General features: G+C 44.4%; 1 protein-coding gene and 1 non-coding gene across 2 annotated transcripts; one reads left to right on the top strand and one right to left on the bottom strand.

The window, feature by feature from the left end:
• Positions 1–4,579: 4,579 nt before the first annotated feature.
• Positions 4,580–4,651, bottom strand: Trnae-uuc. The gene has a single exon. It is a non-coding gene; the product is annotated as a tRNA-Glu (tRNA).
• Positions 4,652–7,766: 3,115 nt separating this feature from the next.
• LOC121602986 lies at positions 7,767–12,547 on the top strand. The gene is made up of 4 exons (XM_041931732.1): positions 7,767–7,959; positions 10,003–10,419; positions 11,893–12,047; positions 12,512–12,547. Exons 2-4 carry the CDS (start codon positions 10,008–10,010, stop codon positions 12,545–12,547), a joined length of 603 nt encoding a protein of 200 aa, XP_041787666.1. The 5' UTR covers positions 7,767–7,959; positions 10,003–10,007.
• The last annotated feature ends 215 nt before the right edge of the window (positions 12,548–12,762 follow it).

Genomic DNA, 12,762 nt, shown 5'->3' with positions numbered 1-12,762 from the left:
AGACAATTTAAATGCGTTCTCTGTCGCGGTGTTTTTTCTCGTAAGCGTTCGGCGTACCTAATTCAATGAAAGTTCACTAAAATTTTAGTACATTTCACGCAACACCTTCGCGTGTACCGTTTTTGACAAGAAGAACGCGCGGCGGAGATTGCTAATTCATTTTATGCGACTGAAGCGAACTGACGAAGAAGCACACACACACACACTGAGAAACAACATCGATTGTTTGCTCTTCCTCAATGAAACACGCCACTGAGCGACAGGACCCGTATGGCCGTATCGGAAAAACGATTAGGTGTGAAGGAGTGGTAAGCATCTAGTTTAGCAGTATAAATTAGCGCCAAGCAACAAAAACTCAAATAGAAAGTCACACAACCACACACACTTACATGAGAATGAGGTCGGATGCGCGCCACCAGTAGGTTTTAAGCATGTGTATATTTGATAAGGGATCGAGTTGAGACAATTTTTTTGATTGCTAACATACAAGTCCCCAATAAAACAGAAAAAGAGGTAGATAAATGCGAGTAAGCAAAGGAGAAACAGAGAGAAAGCAAAGAAAAAGGGGAAGAGAAACAGAGAGAGAGAGAGAGAGAGAGAGAAAGCGAGACACATACATAGGAAACAAATAGACGAAAGCAAAAACAATTCAATTGGTTCTTTTTTTTAGTTGTTCTTTTCAATTTTGCAATTAGTTATTATTGTTTCCTACTCTTACGATTCATGATGACGACGGTGGCTCTATCCTGAAACGGATTTCTTTCATATTTTACGTTTAGTGCTTTTCGGTGTTTTTGTGTTACTCTTCCTGGTGGAGTTAACATTCCTGGTACGCCTTTTCAATGCTTCGTTTAGTTTTCATGTTTATTTTTGTTTATTTGCTCACTATTTTCTTTTCTTTCCTTTCAATTTTATGTTGAACACACTGTGTGCTCCATCAAACAAATCAACGCTGCAGACGTGCTTCGTCAGGCCAAAACGGACAAAGTGATGATGAGTGCAGATTTGCAGACAGAAAGGAGGGATGCTGGGTTTAATGCAAGCGGACGAGAAGATCCGACCGTGCGAAGGAAAAGCGGTCGCAACACAACACTATACTCACATACGGAAACAAGCACGCCCCGTGTATTACGCTTTAAAGTGCAAGTAGTAGCAACAATTACATTTGTGAAGATTATAGAGCAGCAAATTTGTAGGGTTTGAGGATACTGTGTATTGAAGAAGGGCGAATAGTATCAATGCTCCTACTACTAAGAATATGTTGTGTTTGTGTGTAAAGAAAAAACGCTCTTAAAACACACACTTATGCAGTTAGGCGATAGACGCATCTGTGGAGAAAAAAAAGCTGCGAGAAACATAATACCATTTCTCTCAAGGTGTGCATTGTAGCAATGGTTTCGTTTGTGCACTGTGTACTGGAATAATGCGTGTCTATACGATTATTATTGCAAAACAGCACAAACAATCCCTGCCAGTATAATCCCTCACCCAAGAGCAATGCATGTGATGTTGTTGTGAATGTGTGTGGTAGGGCTTAACAAGTGTAGTTTTTCGTGTAATTAATCAACTGCATATGGTTAACGCGTGAAGCCTCAAGCACAGCTTCTAAATGCAGGTCATTTTAAGAAGTCTTCGTGTCGACGCGCCGCTACACCTCAGTAGAAGGAGCTCCGATGGATGGGGAGCGAAACACCTTACCTTTTTGGGGGAAAAGAACGATAATGAATAATATTAACAAAACAATTGGATCGAACACTTCTTCCCACAGGAGGGTGAGACGGTTTTGATATATAGTGTCAGAGGAATGGCAGGTGGACTCACATTTACACAGACCGTCAAGCAAGCGTAATGGAATACTACCTACCCACACACACACACATCTTCGTTGTACTGGAAGAAATTGCATTTTAGCAAGTGGAAAAGCTGTAGAATGGTCCACCAAACTCTCCGTGTGTTATGCATTGTCCCTATAATTGTAGCACAAGACAGGCTATAGAAACATACAATAATTAAAGTTTAAGTGAGGAAAAAAGAAGAAGGAAAGAGCTCTAGCACACCAGCTCTAGCGAGGGAGAAACACACAACGAGACATACACATTTAAAGGGAATATCGTAACACAGTTAGTAATCATTTTCGGGTATGTGTGTGTGTGTGTTTGTGAAATAACATTGAACAAGAAAACATTATAAAAAAAACATTGTCGGCTTGTGTGATATGATATTTAGCGTTTGTTTGATTGCGCGATAGATGTACACGAAAACAGCGAGGTAGCGCGGCAGTAACAGTAAAATCATATACAATTGTTCTTGCACACGGCACGCACACACATGCAGCCAATGTAACAGAATCGTTTCTGTGTATGTGTGTGTGGGGTAGTGTACTAATAATATTATTGTAGTGGAAAAAACGGATCGCACACAAACGAAGAAAGGCTTACTATAGCATGCCGGGAACGTTTCGATCCAATTACAATACAGTCCCTGCCGCATAAACGCTCCCCTTTTTTGTAATCGGAGCCACCTACTACTACTACTACTCCCTAGTATGTTGCTGCATTGGCATTAATCTCAGTTCAGACGAACTCTTGTACACACACACACACACACACACACACACACACACACACACACACACACACACACACACACACACACACACACTCCCTTTAATCTTCCTGCTAGAGATTTCGCTTGAGCTTTTCGCAGCTCGCAACGTGTTAATGCCATCATACTGAAAGCATAAACAAAACCGGTTCGAAAGTGTTACGTTTCTTTCTCTACTGCAAGCCAGCAGATGAACAATCTATCCAACAGAACTATGTATAACCCGACTGCCACCTCTTCGACTCGATCAACTCTATAGAACGGACAGCATAACAGGAGTATATAGTATAAATTCCTTAAAGATTAAACGTGCAACTTATGAGTAATTCGTTCATTTAAAACAATGAAACCTGTTTCAAACCAAAATACAAACGCAGGAAAACCAAAACACACACAAACACAACCGCAAGAAAGGAGAAAATGAAAGCAAAACAAAGGAACACTTTCGGTTTCAGAAAACAACCAAAGCCAACAGCGCGCAGCCAGTTAGCGCCGCAACACAAACAAGGTTTACACAGGTGTTAAAGGTGTAGTGCATTATAATCGAGCCGAATTATATTAGTATGTGTGTGTGTGAGGCAATAATTCTAAGCAAATGTAAAAAACCCAATTTCCAGTAAACCGATCTTGATCGAGTGATCGCCAAGGGCCAAGCAGTGGTGATTCGTTGCTCCACTGCAGCATCATTTACCTAACCAAGCAACCATACCTCCCCAATGCATGAGTTTCAGAAATCTTCCACTCCACTTATTTGTGTGTCCTTTTGTTTTTTTTAGGGGAACTCTAATAGAAGCATGGTGTGTGGTGTGATTGGCTTGATTATAGTATTTGATAATAAAAAAAACGATGAAAAAGGCAACAACCCTCTCTCTGACCTGTGTAAATAACAAATTGTGATTGTTGGTCATTATGTATTGGAATATAAAAACAACTGTAGCAACAAAGCGGTTAGAAGAAGCAAACCGAAGCAAAAGAATGAAACAACGCATATATGTCCACACTGCACCCGAGACCTCTGTAAAAAGTGAAAAAGTAAAAAAAAGAAGGAAAAGTTCACAACACAAAAAGCAAATTTGAAACGGCACATGAATAAAACGAATGAGAAAAAACGGTTCGAAAGCGATTGGCTAAAAGAAGAAGAAGAAGGCTGTTAGGAAAAGGCAATTTTATACGCTCAGATTTGTAAAATTGAATGGAAAAGAAGAACACGAGAAGCAGTCACAAACAAAAGCTGGAAAAGCAAATGTGGAAATAATCCCCATTGTGCATTTTTACCATTTGGGGCACCAAAGGGCCCAATGAAAGGAGGAGAAGGATGAATTGGATGCATAATTGGATGCCACACGGACAGACCAGACCACAACAGACACAAACACACATATTTGTCTTCTCGCATCTCGGAACACCAGGATCAGTGTGTGTGTATATATACTTGTATAGTGAGAAATAGTGATAGTGAGAGAGAGTGTGTGTGTGAGAGAGAGAGAGAGAGAGAGAGAGAGAGAGAGAGAGAGAGAGAAATGGATTAAAGGAAAAAGAAGGGAAATTTCAAGCAACAACAGAAACACGAAACATTGGAAAAATGATGATGCAAAAGATGCACACAATCACACATAAACATTAAAGCAAACGTAACAAAAACACGCATACACAAAATGTGCGTCCGTGTCCGTGGTGGGCAGGAAACTCAGCAAATGCAACACTCGTATGTATCAGAACACATATATACACAATGGAAAATATATACATAAATTGAACAGTGATTGTACAAAATGTAAACCTAGCGGGTGAGCTTCTCTTTCCCAAGCGCATGATGACAAGAGACAGTTTTTTTTTTTTTAATAGTGTATTATTATACTATTAGTCTAATTAGTATTATTAAACTTAGTGGTGTTAGAGTTAAACTCCAAGAGAAGTATTGTGTAAAAAACCATCAGAAGGCAGTGATAATTATGACAAAAAAAAAGGAATCATGTTCCCATACCGGGAATCGAACCCGGGCCTTCTGGGTGAAAGCCAGATATCCTAGCCACTAGACCATATGGGAGATGAGAAGCGAGGGCCCAAAAGCACTACACAAACACAACAGTCGTGAGTGCCTCTACTCTTCGTGAGTGCTTTGATCGAATGATTTGCTGGTGGAGTGTTTTTGGTTTCGTTGCGTTCGCTCCACACACTCCAAATTAAAAACCCACAATAATGCACAAAACCGTCAATGAAAATGAATTTGCAAGCAAAAAACGAAAACAAACAAATAATTGAATGATTTTGATAATGACCTAAAAACCATCCCCATTAGGCTCTGTCTGCTTGCTTGTGAAACGTCCCAAAAAAAACCTGTCGTTACGTTCCCCGGAAGCAAAGCCCCGCCGCGCCATATCGTAAACATTATAGTAAAGCGAGGTATGATGATCGGGTTCGTGTTTTCGCTTTTCTGGCTGTTGCCAACAATAGTATACTTTAAGAAAACAAACAAACAGAAAATCACTCAACAGAAGAAAAACCGGTCTGCACAGGAAATTTTACCTATTGGCTGGTTGCATTGGCCGCGCGCCGCCGCGCGTTCCCCACAAACGCAACATTCGAGTTAAATTTAACTTTGACCTCGTTTCCAGCCATTGGCGGCTGTACGGGCGGCGGGCCTGTGCAGTAGCCTCATTTTTTCGGCACACAAATTAGGTGACAATGTGATTACTTCTCGGCAAAAACGCGCTTCAATGCACGCGACGATTGAAAAATCCTTTCTACAATATTCTTTAAATTTAACAACTGTATCCCTTCGTCGCCAAGGTAACGCACAAACCTACTCCGACCTTCCACGCGGGCTCGCAATCAATCTGTCAAACCAATAAGTCATCAGCGGCAGGGCTATTATGCTATTATGTCGTGTGCACTCTAAAAAAACCCCCCACCAGAGCAACCCCGTTCGATCGGCGCGCGATTGACAATCGATCAATTTCATTTCTGTCACCTTCGCGTAATATCGTAATCACCATCGTGTGAAAGATCCCTTACACTTGATTACACTTCGGGCAACAAAATGCTCTGCAAGTCCGATCTATGGCTCGCGATCGCGATCGCCACTGCAATTAAAATGTAAATGCGTTACATCGTAGCGGGAGGGGGGTGTTCCCAGTGCGTGATGCATTCGGGGCAGAAACAACACGAAAAAAAAACAAACAAACGCAGAAATGTAGTGTGTAGTGAGAGCATCGGCACCGGGGAACACTCAGCATAATAATTATCAATTCGTCATAGTTCTCGTGTGTCCCTCATGGTGGTTTCCATGTGGCGGCACTAATTTAGCACAACCGCCTGTCTAATGCATATTTATGGCCCTGCTAGCGATGGATGAAAAATGCATAGTTTTCATCCCTTTCCTCCGTTTTTTTTCTTTCCTCTGGAATGGTCGTAGTAGTAGGAGTACAGTAGTTCGTTGCAGAGGATCATAAACCAACCCCTCTTCTACCGCCAAGGGGGATATGGGGGAGTCTTTCGATACTTTCCAAACACACATGTTTTCCTCCCACTCCCTATGTGTATGACTGGTAACCTTTGCATGGGGGGGGGGGGGTTTGTAATTTAAACAAATTGCTCCAGTTCAATGTGACACTTTTCTATGTGCGTTTCTTGTGCGTGCTTTTATGTGGCTTACGGTCGTTTAAATAATAGCATGGCCTCATACTGTGCTTCCAGTGTGAAAAATTAGGTTTTTATTGTCACGAATTGAAGGCAGCAAGTGGGGGTGGGGGTGGGGGGTGAGTAAGAATGTTTTAGAACCATTTTAAGCGCTTCAGGAGTGTTTAGGGGCTCTCATAGTTGTGAGACACTTTCTTGACTCTTTCCTATAGCATAAAGATCTTTATGAGATGGGTGTCCTTTTTCCAATAAGGCAAATTAAGAAATCAATCCAATAAGAATTTCTAAAGAGCTCACAGAATCCCTATGAGACCCCTGGAAAACCCTATAAGCAAACAAATCGTCGATTATTTTGTGAATAGTTTTACATTGTATTTATTTTGACATACAAGGCTTTTTGTAATTTTTACTCTGTAAAGACTGTAAAGATAGCTTAAAAGACTTCCCTAGAAATGTACTAAGTGGTTGAACTCGTTTGCGTGACCGGTCAAATAGAAGAACGATCCAAGCGCCTCCTTTTCGACAGTTTTGAAGTCAAATGATGCAGAATTCTGCAAACAAATTATGTTATTTCATGCATTTTTTAATAACTTCAACAAAAAAGGATAAAAGCTAAAGCTGGCTTATCGAATTGACGCCTTTTGCAATATCATATGCCTGCTTCGATCTTCCAAGAGACTTGGTTTTCATTTCAAACAGAAAATTCAAAATTCAAGTATATATATTTTGCATAACGAAATTTGTCTACTAAAATGCAATTCACACCCTCCATATCCCCTACAAAGTACCGCCAGTACCGCTGCATCTTTATATGCATTCCTTCCCCACTAAACGATGCACAACTGCAAACGATCCTCTCAATTGGTGCAGCGGCATCCTCTGGTCAAAGGAAATTCAATCAACCTGCTTCTAACACGCGCTGGCCACACGCTCATCGGCCATATATCATCGGCAGGTCGTCGTTCATGTATTGGGCGGCACGCCATGACAAATTTAATATTAATTTAGTGCCGCGCGTTTGATAAATGCCGTTCAACAAAGTGTTGAAGACGAACAAATGCGATCGCCGGTTGCCAATTGTGGACATTTTATGCCGTGTTTTTTAAAATAGATTTTTTTTCTTTTGCGCTTTTGTAGTGCATCTTGCACTCCCGCAATGCATTCTATACTCTGCCTTGTTCTTTTGTTGCGTGCGCGGGCCAGTACTTTCTCGCGCACAACGACGCGCCACATTCGCACACGTGCGCCCTTCGTGTAGATCACGTTCAGCCCGCGGTTGGGACACGGTGTGGTGTGTGCAGTGGCTGTGTAGATAAAATCGATCCCTTATGCATGTGCAATGTACATGCGTGTGTGTGTGTGTGTGTGCGTAGTACTATTTGCTTGCCTCTTTCTTCGCTTCCTTTGATCGATCGTCAATCATCGTCAGGCGCGCGTGCGAAGAGGAAAGGGAAACGACTACCACCACCACCACCACACCAGCACAGACACTATAGTGTGGCCATATACTACACAACAAACGCTTCGGCAACACACTCTGCCCTGCGCTGGGTTTGGCCGATCGTGTGTAGAGAGAGAGCTCGCCGTTTGCCGTTTTTGCGGCGCCCGTCAGAACGTTTCGGTCGGTGTCGAAGAGCACGCGCGCGCGTGTGCGGGAACGATCGTACACAAAAACCGCGAGTCTGCTTACGCGCGATCGAGTTTACGCATTTGTCGGTGAAGATCATTACAGTGAAAGCATTAAAAAGTGTTACTTATTTGTTGAGCAAAAAAAAAGGTTCATTCAAATTCTCTACACGATCGCGGGGACTTGTGAGCGATTCACGCACGGTGCTCTCGCTGCAAAAGTGTCACACCCTGCGTCAAGATCACGGACCGATTATCGATGACGTCGACGACTGCGTGCGGGCTGTCTTTGTGTGTGTGTGTGTGTGTGTGTGTGTGTGTGTGCTAGTGGACGACCTTCACCCATCGGTCCCATCTCAAAAGGTGTGCTTTGCCGTGCGTGATCGCGCACGCGTTAGTAGCGACCACGCGGGTTTCTGTTGCGTGCGATCGCGTTTGTTTGTGATGATGCTTGCACCAAGGGGCCTCACGTGCAATGGCACGGCACCAGCAGCAGCAACAGGTTCGAATGTGTGTGCCTACTGAGAGAGGCTTGGGATCGTTTCTTTACGCCACACGAGCAATCCCACACATTTCCGGTGCGCACGACGCTTCCTTTGCCTCGGCGGCGCCCACACATAGTGTAAGCGTGTTTTATGCTGAGAGAGCCCATTTCTGATACAGTTGAAGGTTTTTTGTTTGTCTGCTTGTCCATTGGAAAGAGACGGTACGGTGTTTCCCAATCTGTTTCTGGTGACATAAGATCTTTGCTGGCTAAGGCTCTGACGGAGAGCTGTTGACGCCGCTGGACTGCGTATGCCCGTTGCGTTTCATTTGTGCACCATGTGATGTGAACGGGCGCTCAAGTTTTCAAGCCTGTGGGAGTTGAATTTGCACCTCATTTTGTGCTTAATTACCAATCTTGAAGGTTTTGTTTTGCTTTTCTAATTAAAGATCGCAGACTTTATTTTTAACTTAAATTTAGCTCCAAATTTTGCAGAATTCCGCAAACCCAAAGTCAACGATTGGCCCAACATATGACTTCCATTCCCGTTGGAACTCTATCCAAACAAACCGAACACATTGTACACACAATACAAACCCAGTGCGTGTGTGTGTGTGTCTGGGGCGTGCATTGCAACTCCCCATTGCTGGGCAATGCCAGCAAAGGGGGTTTTGTTTCTGCTTCTTCTCCCGGCTATTTTTAACCCACCCAAAACCCCAAACCCCTCCGACCCAACACGATATGAACACGACCTTTAAACCTGTCGGCGTGCCACTACGTACGGGCCGGGAAAAAATCCCTTTTCGTTCCACCCCACACATACACACGTGTTTAAGGTTTGCCGTTTGCTGCTACCGAAAATAAAACTACCGACCGCTTGACTCCTTTCTGCTTTCGGGTGCTCCAACCGATTTCCCCCCATTTTTTAACCTTCATCCGTATTTGGCCTTGATAATGGCCACCGGAGTTGAGTGAACGCTTTTCCCTTCAATTTTTCTCATTTTCAGAGGGGAAAAAACGTACCAAAACACACAGACACACAGACACATTGGTTGGACTTGTCTGGGGATGATGTCAATCATTTCGTTACGGAGGTTAAGCTTCCTTAACACCGCCGGGGAGGTCGCACGACGTAAGCAGGTTTTAAGTAGGGCAAAAACACACACACGGGCCGCAACACTGTGCCAAGAAAAGAACGTGTCCCGGACCTTGTCAGGTTTAATTTGGCCGTTAAATGGTAAAATCGTTTCAATCGTAATTTTCAACATTTCCAGTGAAAATCAGGGGGCAGGGAGGCACAACATGTTTTAATTGCAGGAATTTTTTTCAACCAAAAACCCTGACCGTGACATGTAAACAGGTTCAGTTTATTTCCACGCCACGGGAACATGTCCATTAGGAAGCTGGGGGGAAATCTTCAATTTTGGTGTTTTATTGTCTTAGATTGTGTTGTTTTTCTGCGCTCTAAATCTCATTCGCTCCACCTTCGCACATTCTTTTTCCCGGGAATTTAAGATAACATAAACATAAAAGTGCGAAGAATTTAACGTGAGATCGCAGGAACAACCTCTGAATCTCAGAAACAAACAGTGTCTTGTGCGTGTGCGTGTGTGTCTGTATTCTACATCATCGTACTCCTGTCCCGCCAGCAAGCATGGCTAGCCCGTTCTCGAACATACGCCTCTCCGCCCACCCAACCGACGGTGGCAGCAACAATTTCCTTTCGCCAACGGAACCACCGAACGGTACGATGCTGCCACCGCCACCGATCGTGCGGCGAAACTCCGAGCTGCCGCCGGGGAAACGGCAACAGTCCCCGCTGAAGCTGTCCATACCCGCACCGAGGGCGTCCTTTTCGAGCGGTTGTTCTTCCGGCTCTTCGGGCTCGTCGGACGGATCGGCGGGATGCAGGCAGGCGGTCACAGCTCCCGTGCTCGGCGGGCAGCTGCCCTCGTTTGCGGCCGCCAGCAATCCGCATCTGAACGAGTTCCATCATCATCATCATCATCATGGCGCTTTCCCGGAGTTTGATACGCTCGAGTCACCGATGCTGCAGCTAAGCCCGGGTGAGTGCATACAGTGGGTCAGAGGTTGATAAGGGAATAAGGGTGCATTTTTTTATAGTACAAATAGGGCATACAAGTGTTCGCAACTGTATTCGTCACGATCAGGGATTCCCCATGCTGTTCGGCAATGGTTTCAAACGTCATACATGAAGGCGGATTGAAGGTTGAAGCTAATGGGTGATCAAATTATGCCATGTTTTACGATCACGCACTTCTATAAAGTCTTCAAATGCTGCTCTTGACCCCTTTTGGAAGCAATTGGAAGGAACAAGATCCTCTTAATTGTAAGAAGAGCTTTTTACATGTATTAATACTTTAATTTTGTGTTTAGAGCTGTCACGTTCAAGTCAATTAATAACTGAAGAGTAAATATTTTAAAGCTACAGCAACACATACTAAAACACAGTTTAATTAACTTCAAAACAATACAAAAATGGCTAGTTCATTCATCAAAATGTACCAAACATGTGCGTGTAGTGATCGCTAAAGTTGGCCAAAGTCCGGAGGCGACTCCGATCCAACTCCGAACATATCCGAAGAGACTCCGGAAGGTGGATCCCCCTAGCATTATTCGGAGCCATTAGGAATTGTCTGGGGTCGTCTGGAGTTGTTCGAAGTCGTCCAGAGTCACCCGGAGTTGGAGTCGTCCAGAGTAGTGATGTGCTCGCTGAAACGCTCTCACAACTTCGATTCGACTCGGACTATTGTTAGTACGATTCCGACTCCGGCAAAATAGGAACTACTAGTTCCCTCCGCATTCGGGCTCGTCCGTAGTCGTCCGGGTCGTAGTCATTCGGAGTTGTCCAGAGTCGATCGGAGTCAACTGGAACCCCCGTCCGATGCAATGTGCTTATTATCAGCCATTTCATATCGTTTCATATCGATGTTGGTTCCGAAATTATTAGATTCTGATCGGAGTTGACTCCGGATGTTTGCCAACTTTACCCATCACTAGGCTGGAGTCGCCCGGAGTTGTAGTCGTCCGAAGTTTGAATCATTCGGAGTCGCCAGTAGTCGTCCGGAGACGAGTCACAAATGTTTTGTATAATATGTATAACTAAAATGCCGTAGAAGCAGTTGCTCACTGGAGTTGAACCAATGGAACTCGTCATCTCTCGGCTTCAATTCATGTTTGGGACTCATTTTCACACCTTTCGAATCAATCCTATTGCTTTAAGTCGATCGAAAATGACTCGCTGTAGCACTCCAACTGTCTGCTTGAAGGTTTTGTGCACGATCTTCATCTAATATCGCTCCTGGTTGTCCGTTCTCCAATGTTCGTGGCATTCTGGAACGTTGTACGTCCTCTAAACCATTATTACCACTTTTGCTACGATCATGCTACGAACTTGTCGGTACTCCCAATCAAATGTATCATGCATTACTCTTAGTCCCTTTGATCACCTTAAATTCTTCCTTTTCAATTTTGACACTTCATAAAGATCTCTTTGGTTCTTTCTCTTCACTCGCCAGACCACTCACCGATCATCATGACGCAGCTACTGGAAGCGACCAGCCCCGGAACGGCCTCCAGCCAGGGAAGCAACGGATCCTCCATCTCTCGCCTGATGCGCTTCAGTCCCGGGCTCCATCATCATTCGGGCACCATCTCACCCTTCCCATCCGAGGTACGTACAACAGCCGTGTGCCAAACAATACAAAAAAATGTCAAAACTCCTAACACAGCTTCCGGTGAGAGAGCATGCCCAGCCGCCAGCCAGGTCGACCGGTAATTGCACTTTAATTACTATTTACATAATTTCTCCATCGCCGCCCCGCGCGCTCTAAATGTGCAAATAATTGCCACCCGGTGACCTCCGCGCACTCCGCCCAGCACTTCACCCAGCACTCGTTGGAGGTCGCGTCACGTCACGACTGTCGCGCGGGGGAAGGTTGCCCCTTACCCCCCCCCCTCCCCCCCACCTAATCGATGCACGATCGATCATTTTATCTCTTTTCACGATCAACCGGTGCGTGCGAACGGGGCCACTTGGGACTCGATCGGATAATTAGCCAACCCCTTTTCTGAAGCCTAGGACATGGAAATTAGGCCTAATTTCGTTAGCAAAATGGCGTATCATTTTCTCCACAGCTCGGCACGGGACAAAAGTTCGCACTGCCCATGTAGGGGAGCCGGTGTGTTTGCTTAGTGCGTGGCAAATGATGGCCATAAAGCGCTGTTAGCGGTTGGCAAAAATGCAGGGTAGTGTACCCTTGCTTTTTTTTCTTCTTTTTCTTGTGCTAAACACTGCCCTTAAGGGCTCTAATTGGAAATGGACAGAGCGCCACGGTGACTCGGAATGAATTTTTACGACCGAATGCATATGCACTGCTTATCTGCAC

Source organism: Anopheles merus, unplaced genomic scaffold, assembly GCF_017562075.2.
Source record: "Anopheles merus strain MAF unplaced genomic scaffold, AmerM5.1 LNR4000750, whole genome shotgun sequence".
NCBI classification, from domain to species: domain Eukaryota; kingdom Metazoa; phylum Arthropoda; class Insecta; order Diptera; family Culicidae; genus Anopheles; species Anopheles merus.
Note: the sequence above shows the minus strand (reverse complement) of the source record. Positions and strands in the feature narration are given on the sequence as shown.

Excerpts from the sequence above, each read along its gene's own strand:
- LOC121602986 (XM_041931732.1), top strand. The coding sequence starts at position 10,008 with ATGGCTAGCCCGTTCTCGAACATACGCCTCTCCGCCCACCCAACCGAC. Across the intron at positions 10,420-11,892 it reads GATGCTGCAGCTAAGCCCGG|ACCACTCACCGATCATCATG; the intron begins GTGAGTGCATAC and ends TTCACTCGCCAG. Across the intron at positions 12,048-12,511 it reads TCTCACCCTTCCCATCCGAG|CTCGGCACGGGACAAAAGTT; the intron begins GTACGTACAACA and ends TTTTCTCCACAG.